Below are 12,634 nucleotides of genomic sequence, written 5' to 3'. Positions count from 1 at the left end.
TTTCAAAATTTTCAAAATTATCATAATTTTAATAAGTTTATATAATTTTTGATTCATTATGGGACACATATTATATACTTTTAGAAAACAAAAAACAGAAAACTACAGTAATGCCAAACAAACCCTAAGTTTTCTGTATAAATTCATATGAAACTTAAATTTGACGTTCAAAATTATAAATAAATAGGTCGAACCGTGGAAAGTTTATATAGTATAATTGATATCCAGAACATAAATTATTTGTAAAAAATAACCTTGTCTGATTATATTATGTTACGTTCCAACAACGTTATATTGTTTTTTTAATTGTCCAGTGCTACCCCTGGTTAGAATTCTTGGATCCGCCACTCTATAAGACAATATGAATATCTAACCCTAATATTCCTTATTATCTTAACTTCCTATAATATATCTTATATATCTTTTCACAATAATATCATACATTACTATCTCAATACGACCCACCAAAACTCACTACCTGCATAAATCATGGAAACATCCTTAACGAGTTAACCTACTCTGACCTAGCTTAGGACCCGACCCACCCTAACACCGTGCTAGTCCTATGTCACCTCGATCCATCCCACAACCCACCTTACCTGACCCTATATATACCACCCAACGCGCATAGTTGGCCACCTCTAGCCTAAGGCGGAGAATGTTAAGTGTGGCCCAAATTTTCCTACCTAATGTATTGGGGTAGTGTATATATTCTAGAAGCTTTCTCATAAGTCAAGCAAGATTAATTAGGGCACTTGATTTCTTTTGGTTTGATTTCTTTTGGTTTATCTATGATCTTGTACAATGCAAGTTCCTTGGACAGTACATTTTAGTGACGAATTGATATTAATTAATATTGGAGAATAAAGAATTACATTGAGTGTATATATCACACATTCTTATATGTGTTTGACCACACAGAGTTACTTCGCTAGTGTTATAGGGGGTTACTCAGTCTGTTCTATAGGGGTTACTTTGTTAGTATAATAGGGGTTACTCGATCAGTTTATAAGGGTTACTTGTCATTATTCCAAGGGTTACTCTGCCAGTATTAAAGAAGTTACTTTGGTCTTTTACAAGCGGCTACATGGTGTAACCAGCCCCATAGAATATGCACTGTTGCATCTATAGCTCATGGCAGTTTTAGAACATTTTTATGTGCAAACTAGGAGCATTCTACACAATTATGTCTCACCTGTATACAATTCCACACATGCCAACAGATAACCATACACACAACTACACAAGCCTTCATAGAATTCATACATACCCTCCTTGTGTATTATCAACCTATGCTGATAATAAATCACTATTCCTCTTTGTACATAGTGCTACTCCTTTGTCATCTAATTTTCTAGAAAATGAGAAATGTATATTCATTACTCACCCTTAATAACTTTAGCTAATGTCATTCATATATCAAATTTTCCCATGCTCAATCGTCCCCTAACACCGACCTTATAAAAATTGGGTTTTCATCTTAATAACAGCAAGTAAATTAATTTCTATATGTATTTGTTCATTAGTCCATTTTTCTCATTTGTAGGCCTTGAAATGATCAATGCATCTAATAATGAACAAACATTATAGAATAAACCTAATCTAACTCTTTTAAAATATACTAAGCTCAATCTCTTCCAAAAGAAAACTTTGATCTTAATATTTACATTAAAATTTTAAGCCAAAACAAAGCTCAAGCATCAAAAGTCATCTACATTTATTTGAAGTAATAACAGCGGAGAGATCTCGATTGCATTATGGAAAACATAATCATATTGTGAAGTACAAAACATGACTTGAATGCATGAGTTCATCAAACAACCACATCCAAATTTCTTTCATTCAAACATCCTTCTTGAGACGATTTATTAAAGAACTCAATGCAATCCGCAATAGCCTCTGAATAATGAGAGTTGGGAGAATAATATGATGAGCTACATGAAGTCTTTGGAGGTTCAGGGCGATCACAAGATTGCCTTCGAGACACAAACCCCTCGGATGAACCCCGAGCAACGCCAGTTTTTGAAGGAAAAGAGAACATCAACCTCATAAACACCTTTCGAAAACGGTTGAACATCTTCATAGCCGAGAAATTGTTATTATTGTTAAGTTGGGAAGATTTAGATTTTTGCTTGTGATGCCTATACATTAGAACTCTATAAATGTCTCTCTAATAATTATTTCAAAAAACCATCTTTTTTTTTCAATCTCTTGTAATAAGGCTTGGGAAGTGTAGTGTTATAATGAATGTCCTAAGAATATGTGAATGTTTGTATTTATAAATAAAAATGCTACGTAAAAAGGCATGAGTCTAATTTTGTTTAGACTTGATGAAGATGATTGAAAAGGAAAAGAAAAGCATGGTTTGCCCGCCTAACTATGTTACATGCATGTGACTATAATCATTTTTGGGTTTCTCTTGTCTATCTTAACTAATTAAGCATATTTTATATGGATTTTGGTCATTTAATCATCTTTAAGTTTAAGCAATGTTTACTAAGAAATGTACATTATCCATCATTTGTGACGGACCTTGGTGTAGAAGTGACCTTCCACATTTTTTTAGGGTAGATGTTAGTAGTGACTTAATGATAGTTTGTCCTTGAGTTTCATTGCCGCAAATTAACATATGGTTTATTATATGCTATCAGTCCCTAATAACTTTTATCACTCTTTACAAATAAACAGTCTTGACTTTAATTTCAATTAGCTTAATTAAAAATAATTGTCTTTAAGAGGTTTTTTCAAAATAGTCCCCAAACTAATATAAGGTAGCTTTTAAAAAACTATGCCATATGGAACATTTTTTAGCCTTTAATTTTATTTTCATTAATATGTGACTCAATCTATTGATTTAGTAGGTTACCTTAAGTTTTAGATAACTGTGTTTCGGAAGACATCCCTTAGAAATGGAGACTATAAATAATTGGACCTTTTTCAAAAACACCAAACATGATTAAGGATTCAAAAAAAAATTCCCCTATTACATAATCATAACTTTATTAATAAAAAAAATTAAAAACGGGTAGAGTAAAGAAAATCATAGAGGAAATACAATTGGTAATAATAATCTTTTTTTTTTTTTTTTTTTTTTTTTTTTGGTGAAAGAATTTGGTAATAATAATCTTGAAACATTTTATAAAGAAAAATTGTACTTCGTTTACACTAATTATTATTATTTTTTTCTAATTCTCCAAATTATTCTATTTCATTAGGAATACAAGAAGAATAAAAGAAAAAAGGGGAAATAAAATTTAAAGATAAAAAGTACAATGGGCTATAGGTATAGATTTTTAGCAACTAAAAATATGCTTAAACAATTATGAATGTTTCTTTTGTAGTCATGTACTCATATACGTATTGACATTCGAAAATAAGTATATAAGCATTGATGACATTCTAATGATTCTATATTGCTAGCTTAGCTTATTAGGTTATTGAAAGCTCAAGCGGATGATTTTGACCAAAAAAGGACCACTAACACAAAAAATCCACATAATACTACGTAGCTAGGAAACATAGATTATGATTTTGCTGGAAGTAGGTAGTTCTTTTAGCAAACATAGTTTAATTTTTAGGATGAAAATTCAATTATAAGCTTTACATAGTTCAACAAATAAAAGGATAGGTATATGCTCCAAGGTGTAAAGCAATATTATTAGAAAAAAGATCATTCTAAAATTGGAAATTAATACCTAGAACAAGTCTATTTATAGATTGACAAAGAAAATCATAGGTTACGATTTTAGCCAACAGAATTAGTATGATAAGGAAACATTACAAGTGTAGGTGAACGGAAAGTAAGTGATTGCGTTGCTAAGTCTCAAAGTAATAGCCCTTGTACCCTGAATTGAGGCCAACTGAATGCAAATGGGACAATGGACTAATCAATATCACTCATCTTTTTCTCTAATTTTCTTAGAAAAACATCGTACTAAACAAATTAAATTAGATAATAAATCATTTATTTATGTTGTACAGAGAGTCAGAGATTTAGTGTGCGGCTAGCTAAATGGTGTGGTCGCTTGTAAAAAACCAAAGTAATCCCTATATATAATACTGACAAAGTAATTCCTGTAATACCGACCGAATAACCTTTATACACTTGCCTAGTAACCCATATAACACAAACGAAGTACCCTTGTAATACTGACCGGGTAACCCCTATATACTACTCCCTCCGTTTTTTAATACTTGCTTCATTTTTTCATTCGCGGAGTTTTAGAAGAAATTGGATAAAGTAATAAAATATGGAGGTAGTGGGGTAGGTAGAAGAATAAAAAATTATAAAAAGCTAAAGTAGTGGAGAGAATTGGAGGAGAGAGAGTATAAAATTAATAAAATATGATTTATGTTAGGTCCACTGGGTGAGAGAAATGAATTAAATATTATAAAAACTTTTCAAATAAGGAAATGAAGCAAATATTTAAAAACAGTCGAAAAAAAAAAAGTGGAACAATATTTAAAAACAGAGGGAGTAATCCCATGATAATTGCTACAAGATGTGGTCAGCCAAATATGAAAGTTTGTGCATAAACAACTAAACTAGTAGATCAAAATATAGCTCTATATGTAGAGTTGGCTAATCTATCAATATCAAATAAAACATTTTTAGCTATATCCATGCACACACTAAGCTTTATAATGGTGCATTTGTTTCTCTATCTTTGTTCCATTTAGAAATCTATTAACTATTATTAAAATAAAATATTACTAACATCATCAATCCTGAAACCATCCTACATATAATTCTCATACTATTAAAATTTTTCCCTCCAATTGTAGGTGTGATGTCATCAATTATTAACGATTTTTTTTTATTTATTTTTAATTTTTAATCTACACTTTTGACTTCAATGCATAAGTGTCTATATATAAAATTCAATTAACTAAGTTTCTCTCCTAAGGTATAGTTTTTCACATACTTAATATAAATGTGATGGTGTTTGATTGTGACTTTGTTTTTTAATTTTCACTTTCCTTGAATGTAATTTATTTTTATATTTAATTCTAATTAATCTTCATATACAATGTAATGCAACTAAATAGTAACTGTTATAAGAAATATTTATTCTAACTGATCGCACGAGGATAACCTAATTTCAATTCTAAATAGATGAAGTTTGACCATGATTATTATCGTCGGATGATATTGATTTCCCTTTATTATCCTTCTATATTTTTTTTTAATTTTTATGCAGTAAAATATCATTTTCCAAAGGGTGGCACTAAAACTTATGGGAAAATTTGTATGAAATAAAAATTAACTAAGAAACGGAAATAGAATATACAAAAAATCACAATAATTTCTATTTCTTTTTAAAAGTTAACAAAAAAAAACTTTTTTTCATACTCTTGTCTCACGCTGCTAAATTTCTTAATGTGTATGTCTAATCCTAACGCGTAGATTTTTCAAGGACGAGGGTAACATTAGACAATTGCTAAAACTATTAGTATTTAGGAATATTGTAATATTGTTTGTTAATCATATTAAAACGAATTAAATTTTTTTTTTATAAAACTCACATGTTCCTAGAATGCATTCAACTATACTTAACATAACATATAAAATTCGATACTAACCTTTATATATGTTTCAATTAAGTCCACCTTTTTATAGTTTCATTAAGGCGAATTCAAGTACTGTGTAAGTATTTTAGATTGTTATTCTTATACCCTTCACTTGATTCTTACTTAGCTCCATCGAAATCTTAGTCATTGTACCCTACATAATCGTTGGCAATAGATGACATTTTATGGTAGTTAGAGAGGGGGGATGTTCTTGAATGATTAATTGAACTATCTGTCTCGTTAAAAGCTCTTCATAAGTAAGAGAAGTCTATGTGACATAACTGAAAATCAAACTTTTGCGCTGGTTGTGATTTCTTATGTTGTGTTGTGAGCTAAAAACCATAATGATACAACATAGAATATGTATTTGTGTTCTATATTGCATCGAAGGCCGAGCTACCGAATAAAAGATGTAACAAATCCATGTATCTTGTCGTTTTCGTAATATTTTTCAACCGACTTTTTATGCTATATCGAGCGCAGACATAATTATTTCCCATTGAAAGCACAAAACAATCACACAATGTTTCATATGATCATATTGGTTATTAAGTTATATATATACTTCCCCTCTCTAATACTTTGATCAAACCTTTTTATTCAACCTATTTAAAATCTTTTGAAGATAGACAAAAAAAAATTTGTGAGAAGAACAAAAATGGAATTTTGACTTTTACCACACAAAAAATCAAAAAATTATTTTTTACCACTAAAACTTCTAAAACTTTTATTTTACCACTTAAAAATATTCTAAAGATTGTTTTTTAACACCTAACGTCAAGAGAACCGTTAAATCTAACAGTTTAAAAAAACTCTTTGAATTTCGTGCCCAAAACATGTTCTTCATAGGTTTAGGGGGTATTTCGGCCCAATGGATCCAATTTGAGGTCAAAATTGACAAAAAAAAATGACCGAAAATGACTCCTTTTGAGTGTTTCACATAAATTGAGGTATTTTTAAATACACAAAATGAGGCATTTTCGATTATTTTTTGTCAATTTTGACCTCAAGTTGGAATCAAAGGACCAAAATGCCCCCCAAAACCCCTAAAGACCTTGTGTTTGACATGAAAATCGAAAAAAATTTAAAATTTTTTTTTAGGATTTTTTACGGTAGATGGTAAAAAATAATTTTTAATTTTTTTATTTGGTGATAAAATAAAAGTTTAGTGGTAAAAAATAAAATTTTTTTTTTTTATTTTTTTGTGGTAAAACTCAAAAAATGTGAATAAAAATGATAAAAGGGAATCGTGTCTACATTTTAAAATCCTTGAAATAGTTTGACCATTATAAATCTCAAAACAAAATTTGGAATATAGGTGTATTAGTGTATGCAATTACCCGGCCTCTCATCTATTTGTTCAGATTATTCTCTATACTTTGAATTTCATGGTATTTAGTGTATATCTTTAACCACGTATATAATCTATATGATATAAGTGAATAAGAATTCTAATTTTTTTTGATATTTTAGAAATACACTACTTATTGGCTCAGGCAATATCCCGGTATAAAATAAATTTATGTGCTTTAACAAATTAATAAAAAGGGTTAATGTTGAATAATTATTATCGAGTAAGTGCAAAATATAGTAATCTATACATAAAATATGTTAAATTTATATATGAAAGTTATACATATGAATAGTTTTTGAAGTAGATTAAACATTAGGAAAATTGAAGAAAATAATCCCAACTTTAGTTCGTTCGCTCAAAATAATCCCAACTTTGGATTATTTTTAAATAATTCGAAATTTAATGGTCAGTTGCTCAAAATGGTCCATACCGGTAACCTAACCTATTATAACAGGTTAAGATGACACATGTCACCTCATGATTGGTTTGAAAAATAAAAAATAAATAAAAACTCAAAATTTATACATTAAAAAAAATACCATTCCCACCCACGACTAGGGGTGTTTATTTGGATGATCTGATCGAGTTTGATATAGTAGGGCCGGGTCGGATCAATTTTTAAAGTTAAGTCATACTAAATTATTATGTCTACGTGAGTGTAAATCTGAATCGAATATATTTCGTATCGGTTTCGGATCGATTCGGGTCGGGTGTGCTTTTGACACCTCTACCCACGACCCCCCTTCCCACCACCAGCCACGGCACCTCCCGGTCTCCCTATTCTTGCCGACGCCCAAACAATTCTCCGATGCGTCGGTGCCAACGACGCCCTTCATCACCAACCACCAGGAAAACAATACCACCTGCAACACACCGCCAACCAGTACCCCTACAAACACACATCAACCCCAACCACCACGAAACCACCCTTCATCAGCCCCACAAAAACCGCACAGCCCGCAACACAATACAACCACCATCACTACCGGCCTATTAGCCTAAACCTTCAGCCGCAACTAACATCCATCTCCAACTATTCACTCACTACCACAATCCAGCCAATTCGCCATAGCCATTTCGCCCACGTTATTGAAGCAGTGCAGCCCCCACAATCACCAATTCCTTACCCACAATCACCAATTTACCACTTATAATCAATAATTCAACCATCATGAAATCACCTCAGCGCACATCAATCTTGTTAAACGCGGGTCTGGGCCGCACCAGCAAACCAAGAGAGAGAGAGTCTGCTTCACAAGTCCAAGGAGGTTCCATCCCGAAACTATATGGCAATAGGAGGAGTAGCCCCTTAGCCTTATAAAGTGTTTAACTATCTGTTCTTCAACCAATGTGGGACACTTACATGTGGTGACACTTGAGAGGTTTATTCTTCAACACTCCCCCTCACATGTAAGGTCCCTTTTAACTTTGTCTCATGTGATTTTTTGGGCTAAAGTGCTTCTTCACTCCCCCTCACATGGACCTACTCTTGGCCTAGTGAATTTTAGTCATTTAAGGTCCCATATCATGGGCCTTACTCTTATACGACCATGTTAAACGCGGGTCTGGGCCGTACCCGCAAACCAAGAGATAGAGAGTCATCTTCACAAGTTCAAGGAATTTCCATCCCAAAACCATATGGCAATAGGAAGAGTAGCCCCTTAGTCTTATAAAGTGTTTAACTCTATCTTCTTCAACCAATGTGGGACACTTACATGTGGTGACACTTGAGTGGTTTATTCTTCAACAAATCTTGTATCAACCTACAACTGCCGAAATTCCCGTAACCCAGCAACATTAAATAATTAATTAGACCTTCACCATTCAACAATTTGGGGTGGGGTTTGGTCATGCAGGAGGTTGGGGAAGGGGCGGCGTGAGGGGGATGATTCGGGGCACCGGCTGGGTTGGGAGGCAGTGGACCAGCCAATCGGGGCTAGGTTTTTACTTTTTAGGAGGACGTTCAGGTGGTGCGGGGGTTGCGTGGCACCGTGGCTAGGTAAGGATTTTTTTGTTTTTGTTTTTTTATAATAATTTTCTTTTAACCAATCATGTTTTTCCACGTGTCACTAATATTTAAAAAATTACCTTTTTATCAGGTTACCGGTGTGATTATTTAAAATGATTTATAGTTGGGATTATTTTGGGCGAACAAGCAAAAATTGGGATTATTTTTTTTACCAATTTTCCCTAAACATTATTAATTATAGAGAATTAAAATTTACCAATGAAGGGTTTTTTTAAAAAATCAACTACACGTTATCGCAATCCAATGCAGTGAGAGAAGGGTGATACACATAGGATACATGACGCACATGTGGTAACAAATTATAAATAAGGGTGACACATGACGTTAGCATGTTATTCCCGTGAGTTTTAATAATAATATAGATATAGATATAGATTTATAAGAATGCACAAGTAGAAACATGTAAGGGCAGAGCTACAAGGGGGCTGGCAGAGGACCGACCCATGTAACCCAAACCCGTGGCCCTTATTTTTATTAATTGGCCCCTGTTGTTTTTTATTATACTACCTCTAATTTTTATTGTTTACAATTTGAAATATTTTTTATCTCATAAATAATACTCGAATAAAAATGATGTGTAGGCCAGTGATGCCTATTGATTTGGATAATTCTTTCGGTGGCTGACAAGGAAAATGTTTAGTTGAAAGTCACATAATTTCAACTAAAGATTTTCCTTGTCAGCCACCGAAAGAATTATCCGAATCAATCAACATCATTGGCCAATACACATCATTTTCAAGTACACAATGCTTCTCAAGAATTGAAGTTTCCCTTCATCAGAACGCAAAGAGGTAAAAAGATTGATGGCATCAGGAGTACTGCTAAAGCTATCAAGAATATCCACATCAAAGCCTTCCCCATACTTTGCAACAATCCCCATGGACTCCAAGGTGTTAAGAACTTCATCAAAAGGGTTTTTGGGTTTAGAATATTGACTCATAGAGGATCGCCTTAATTAATTAAGACATGCATTAATGTCCTCTTCCCTAGACCTTTGGGGCTTGCCCAGTTGATCTTCATGATTAACATATTTTGTCAATCTAGTGCTTACTCATACTAGCCAGCTCATACTAATGCTTCGTCAGCCGCTTAATCACCAAGAACACAAGCCTATCCAAACTCTGTTTACTAACAGTAACAATAGTGGTATTCAAGCTGCTTCCTCCATTGAATCTACCACACCACCATCTTCATTTGTCCAAGCTTCATCCAATAAACTGACCACCGACACCTTTGACACCACCATTTTTGGTGGCTTCGCCGCCGAATCAAACGAAAACCGTAGGAAGAAAAGGTGAAATTAAGGGTTTAATCAACCTCAAAGGGTAAGGGTGACCATTTTTCCTTGATTTTACTATTCTAGGGAGCTTTGTTTGGACATAATTCTTGCCGACGTTTGCGGATGTGAGATTGATTTAAGTACAGACACCACCACCACCCAATGCCGGAGTCATAGCTAGTTGTCGCCCAACACTAATTTCAGTTTCATTGTCACCACTACACCTACCCTCCATTGCCGGAGGTACTACACACCTTCCATTGCTGAGACTTTGATAAAGAGGAAAGAGGAAGAGGGTGGGGATTTGGGGCTTTGACCCTAACTTTGTTGTTAACGCCATCAAACCTCAACTAACACAATATTACATAGTTGGCAGTTTGAACATGTCACCACATGTGCAATGACATTACTATCCTTCACTTAATGAATGAAAAGACACCATCACCCCTATGATTGACAAATTATGTTCATCATGAAGATCAACCAGTATTTTCCCAAGACCTTTTACAGTTTTACTAGATTTACTAGATGGTTGGGTATTACTGTCAAGGCTTTTACGCTTTCTAGTTTCAATATGGACTATATAAGGTTGAATGTCATTGTTGCGGGTTTCCAATTTCATGAATATCATTGGAGTCAGCAAATACTTCAGCTTCAATAGTCAATACTTCCTTTTGTTTCTTCCCAACTGATGCTGGCGTATAAGATCTATCACCCGTTGCATAACCACTACGCAAAATATTATCCTATTCAACCTCATTCTCTAATGGATTCTTAATAACCCCTTTTGTTATGGATTTATATCGCTGTAAAAGATCATGTTTCAAAGAAGTATATTAGTTAAAGGAAAAACTATATTTCTATATTATACAGATTAAAAAGGAAGATCATTTAAGAAGTACCTTAAGAAGGCCTTGCCATTTTTTAGATTGAACATCAACTTCAGGGCAATCATTTTCAGTCATGGTTCGAAAATGCGGTTTCGGTCGCGATCGCGATAAAGGTGACAAGTGGCGGATCCAGATTTTTAAGGTGGTGGGTCACTGTCACCTATCGATCATCACCCATCGACCGCATACCGAAGGTGGATGAATTTTGTGATAGAGGATGATTTTGTGGAGGAGGATGCATATTGGGACTAAAGAAACTTGTTTTATCATATATTTTTTAAGAAAATTAAGTCACAATTTCAATTTAATTACTAAATCCAATATTATCAAAAATAGATTAATTCAATCTAGCTTTTTGCAACTTGTCTATTATATACCCAATGAGTTAATATTTTTTTTACAAAAAATAAAAAAAATACCCAATTTAATTATACAAATATAATATATACAACACAAATTAGAAAAACTACTTAATGTAATGTCTTAACAACACAAAATATAACAACATTGAAGGATAATCAAATTAATCACATGATAATCAAATAGTCATAAGTTCATAATCATTTTAAAAGGAAAACCAAAATAAATAAAAAATCTATTACTAGCTAATACTGCTACAATGAATTAAATGAAAAAAGAAGGACATAACCATAGGAAGGAAAAAAAAAAGATAAGGAATACAAAAATTGCAAGTATCAATGCTCAAACTCAAGACCTGAGTGGCTAGGCCCTTGCTTATTAGGCCTTGTCTCAATCCCTCCAACCACTATGCTACAAGTTTGTATTGTTAAGTAATAACCAAAAATAATCTTTATATCTTATTTTCAAATGGGTGCCATTTATTAAAAAAAAAAAAAAAAAAAAAAATTTTTGTTAGGTCACGTGACCCAGCAGGACCAAGGTTGGGTCCGCCACTGAAGGTGACATATTGTAGAACGGAATTGATGCGATTATCGCGGATGTGGTCACTGAATATTAGCTTTATAATTTTATATATTTATTAGTGTTATTACTCATAAATTTTAAAAATTAAATTTTTATATTATTTTCTTCTATTATTATAATAATTATAGTATTATTGGTACAATTCTTCTAAAATAAATTGTTTACTACGGTAAATATTGGGTAACAACTGTAACGCATAAAAGGGTAAAGACAATTTTGGTTAAAGTTAGTACTCAAATGAAAAGGCAAAACAATTCCACCCATTTTCTCTTCCTGCCCCTCTCTCTCTCTCCTCCCCCTCTTTCCTTCTTTACTCTCTGGTTTACAATGAAGACATGAAGTCGAAGAAAATTTCGCGAATTCAAGCGATTTTTCGGGTGATTCATGATTAAATTGTCGTACCGGCCGATTCGGTCCGAAAATGCGGTGTATTTATGAACCCGCATCAAAACAATAAATCTCGCACAATAAACTCCCTCGAAAGAAAGGGCTGCTCTCTCTACTAGACTAGGGTTTTACTGCCGGTTCGCGGTTCGACCTTCATTTCTGCTCGTTTTGATCGGAGG

The 12,634-nt window shown here is 33.0% G+C and overlaps 1 protein-coding gene across 1 annotated transcript; it reads right to left on the bottom strand.

Moving 5' to 3' along the window:
* Positions 1-1,720: 1,720 nt before the first annotated feature.
* LOC110688789 lies at positions 1,721-2,332 on the bottom strand. Its single transcript, XM_021865552.1, has one exon. It carries the CDS (start codon positions 2,147-2,149, stop codon positions 1,814-1,816), a length of 336 nt encoding a protein of 111 aa, XP_021721244.1. The 5' UTR covers positions 2,150-2,332; the 3' UTR covers positions 1,721-1,813.
* Between the last annotated feature and the right edge of the window lie 10,302 nt (positions 2,333-12,634).

The sequence above is a fragment of the Chenopodium quinoa genome, unplaced genomic scaffold (assembly GCF_001683475.1).
Source record: "Chenopodium quinoa cultivar QQ74 unplaced genomic scaffold, ASM168347v1, whole genome shotgun sequence".
In the NCBI taxonomy this organism is placed as follows: Eukaryota; Viridiplantae; Streptophyta; class Magnoliopsida; order Caryophyllales; family Amaranthaceae; genus Chenopodium; species Chenopodium quinoa.
The sequence above is the reverse complement of the archived record's forward strand: the minus strand, read 5'-3'. Positions and strand labels throughout refer to the sequence as shown.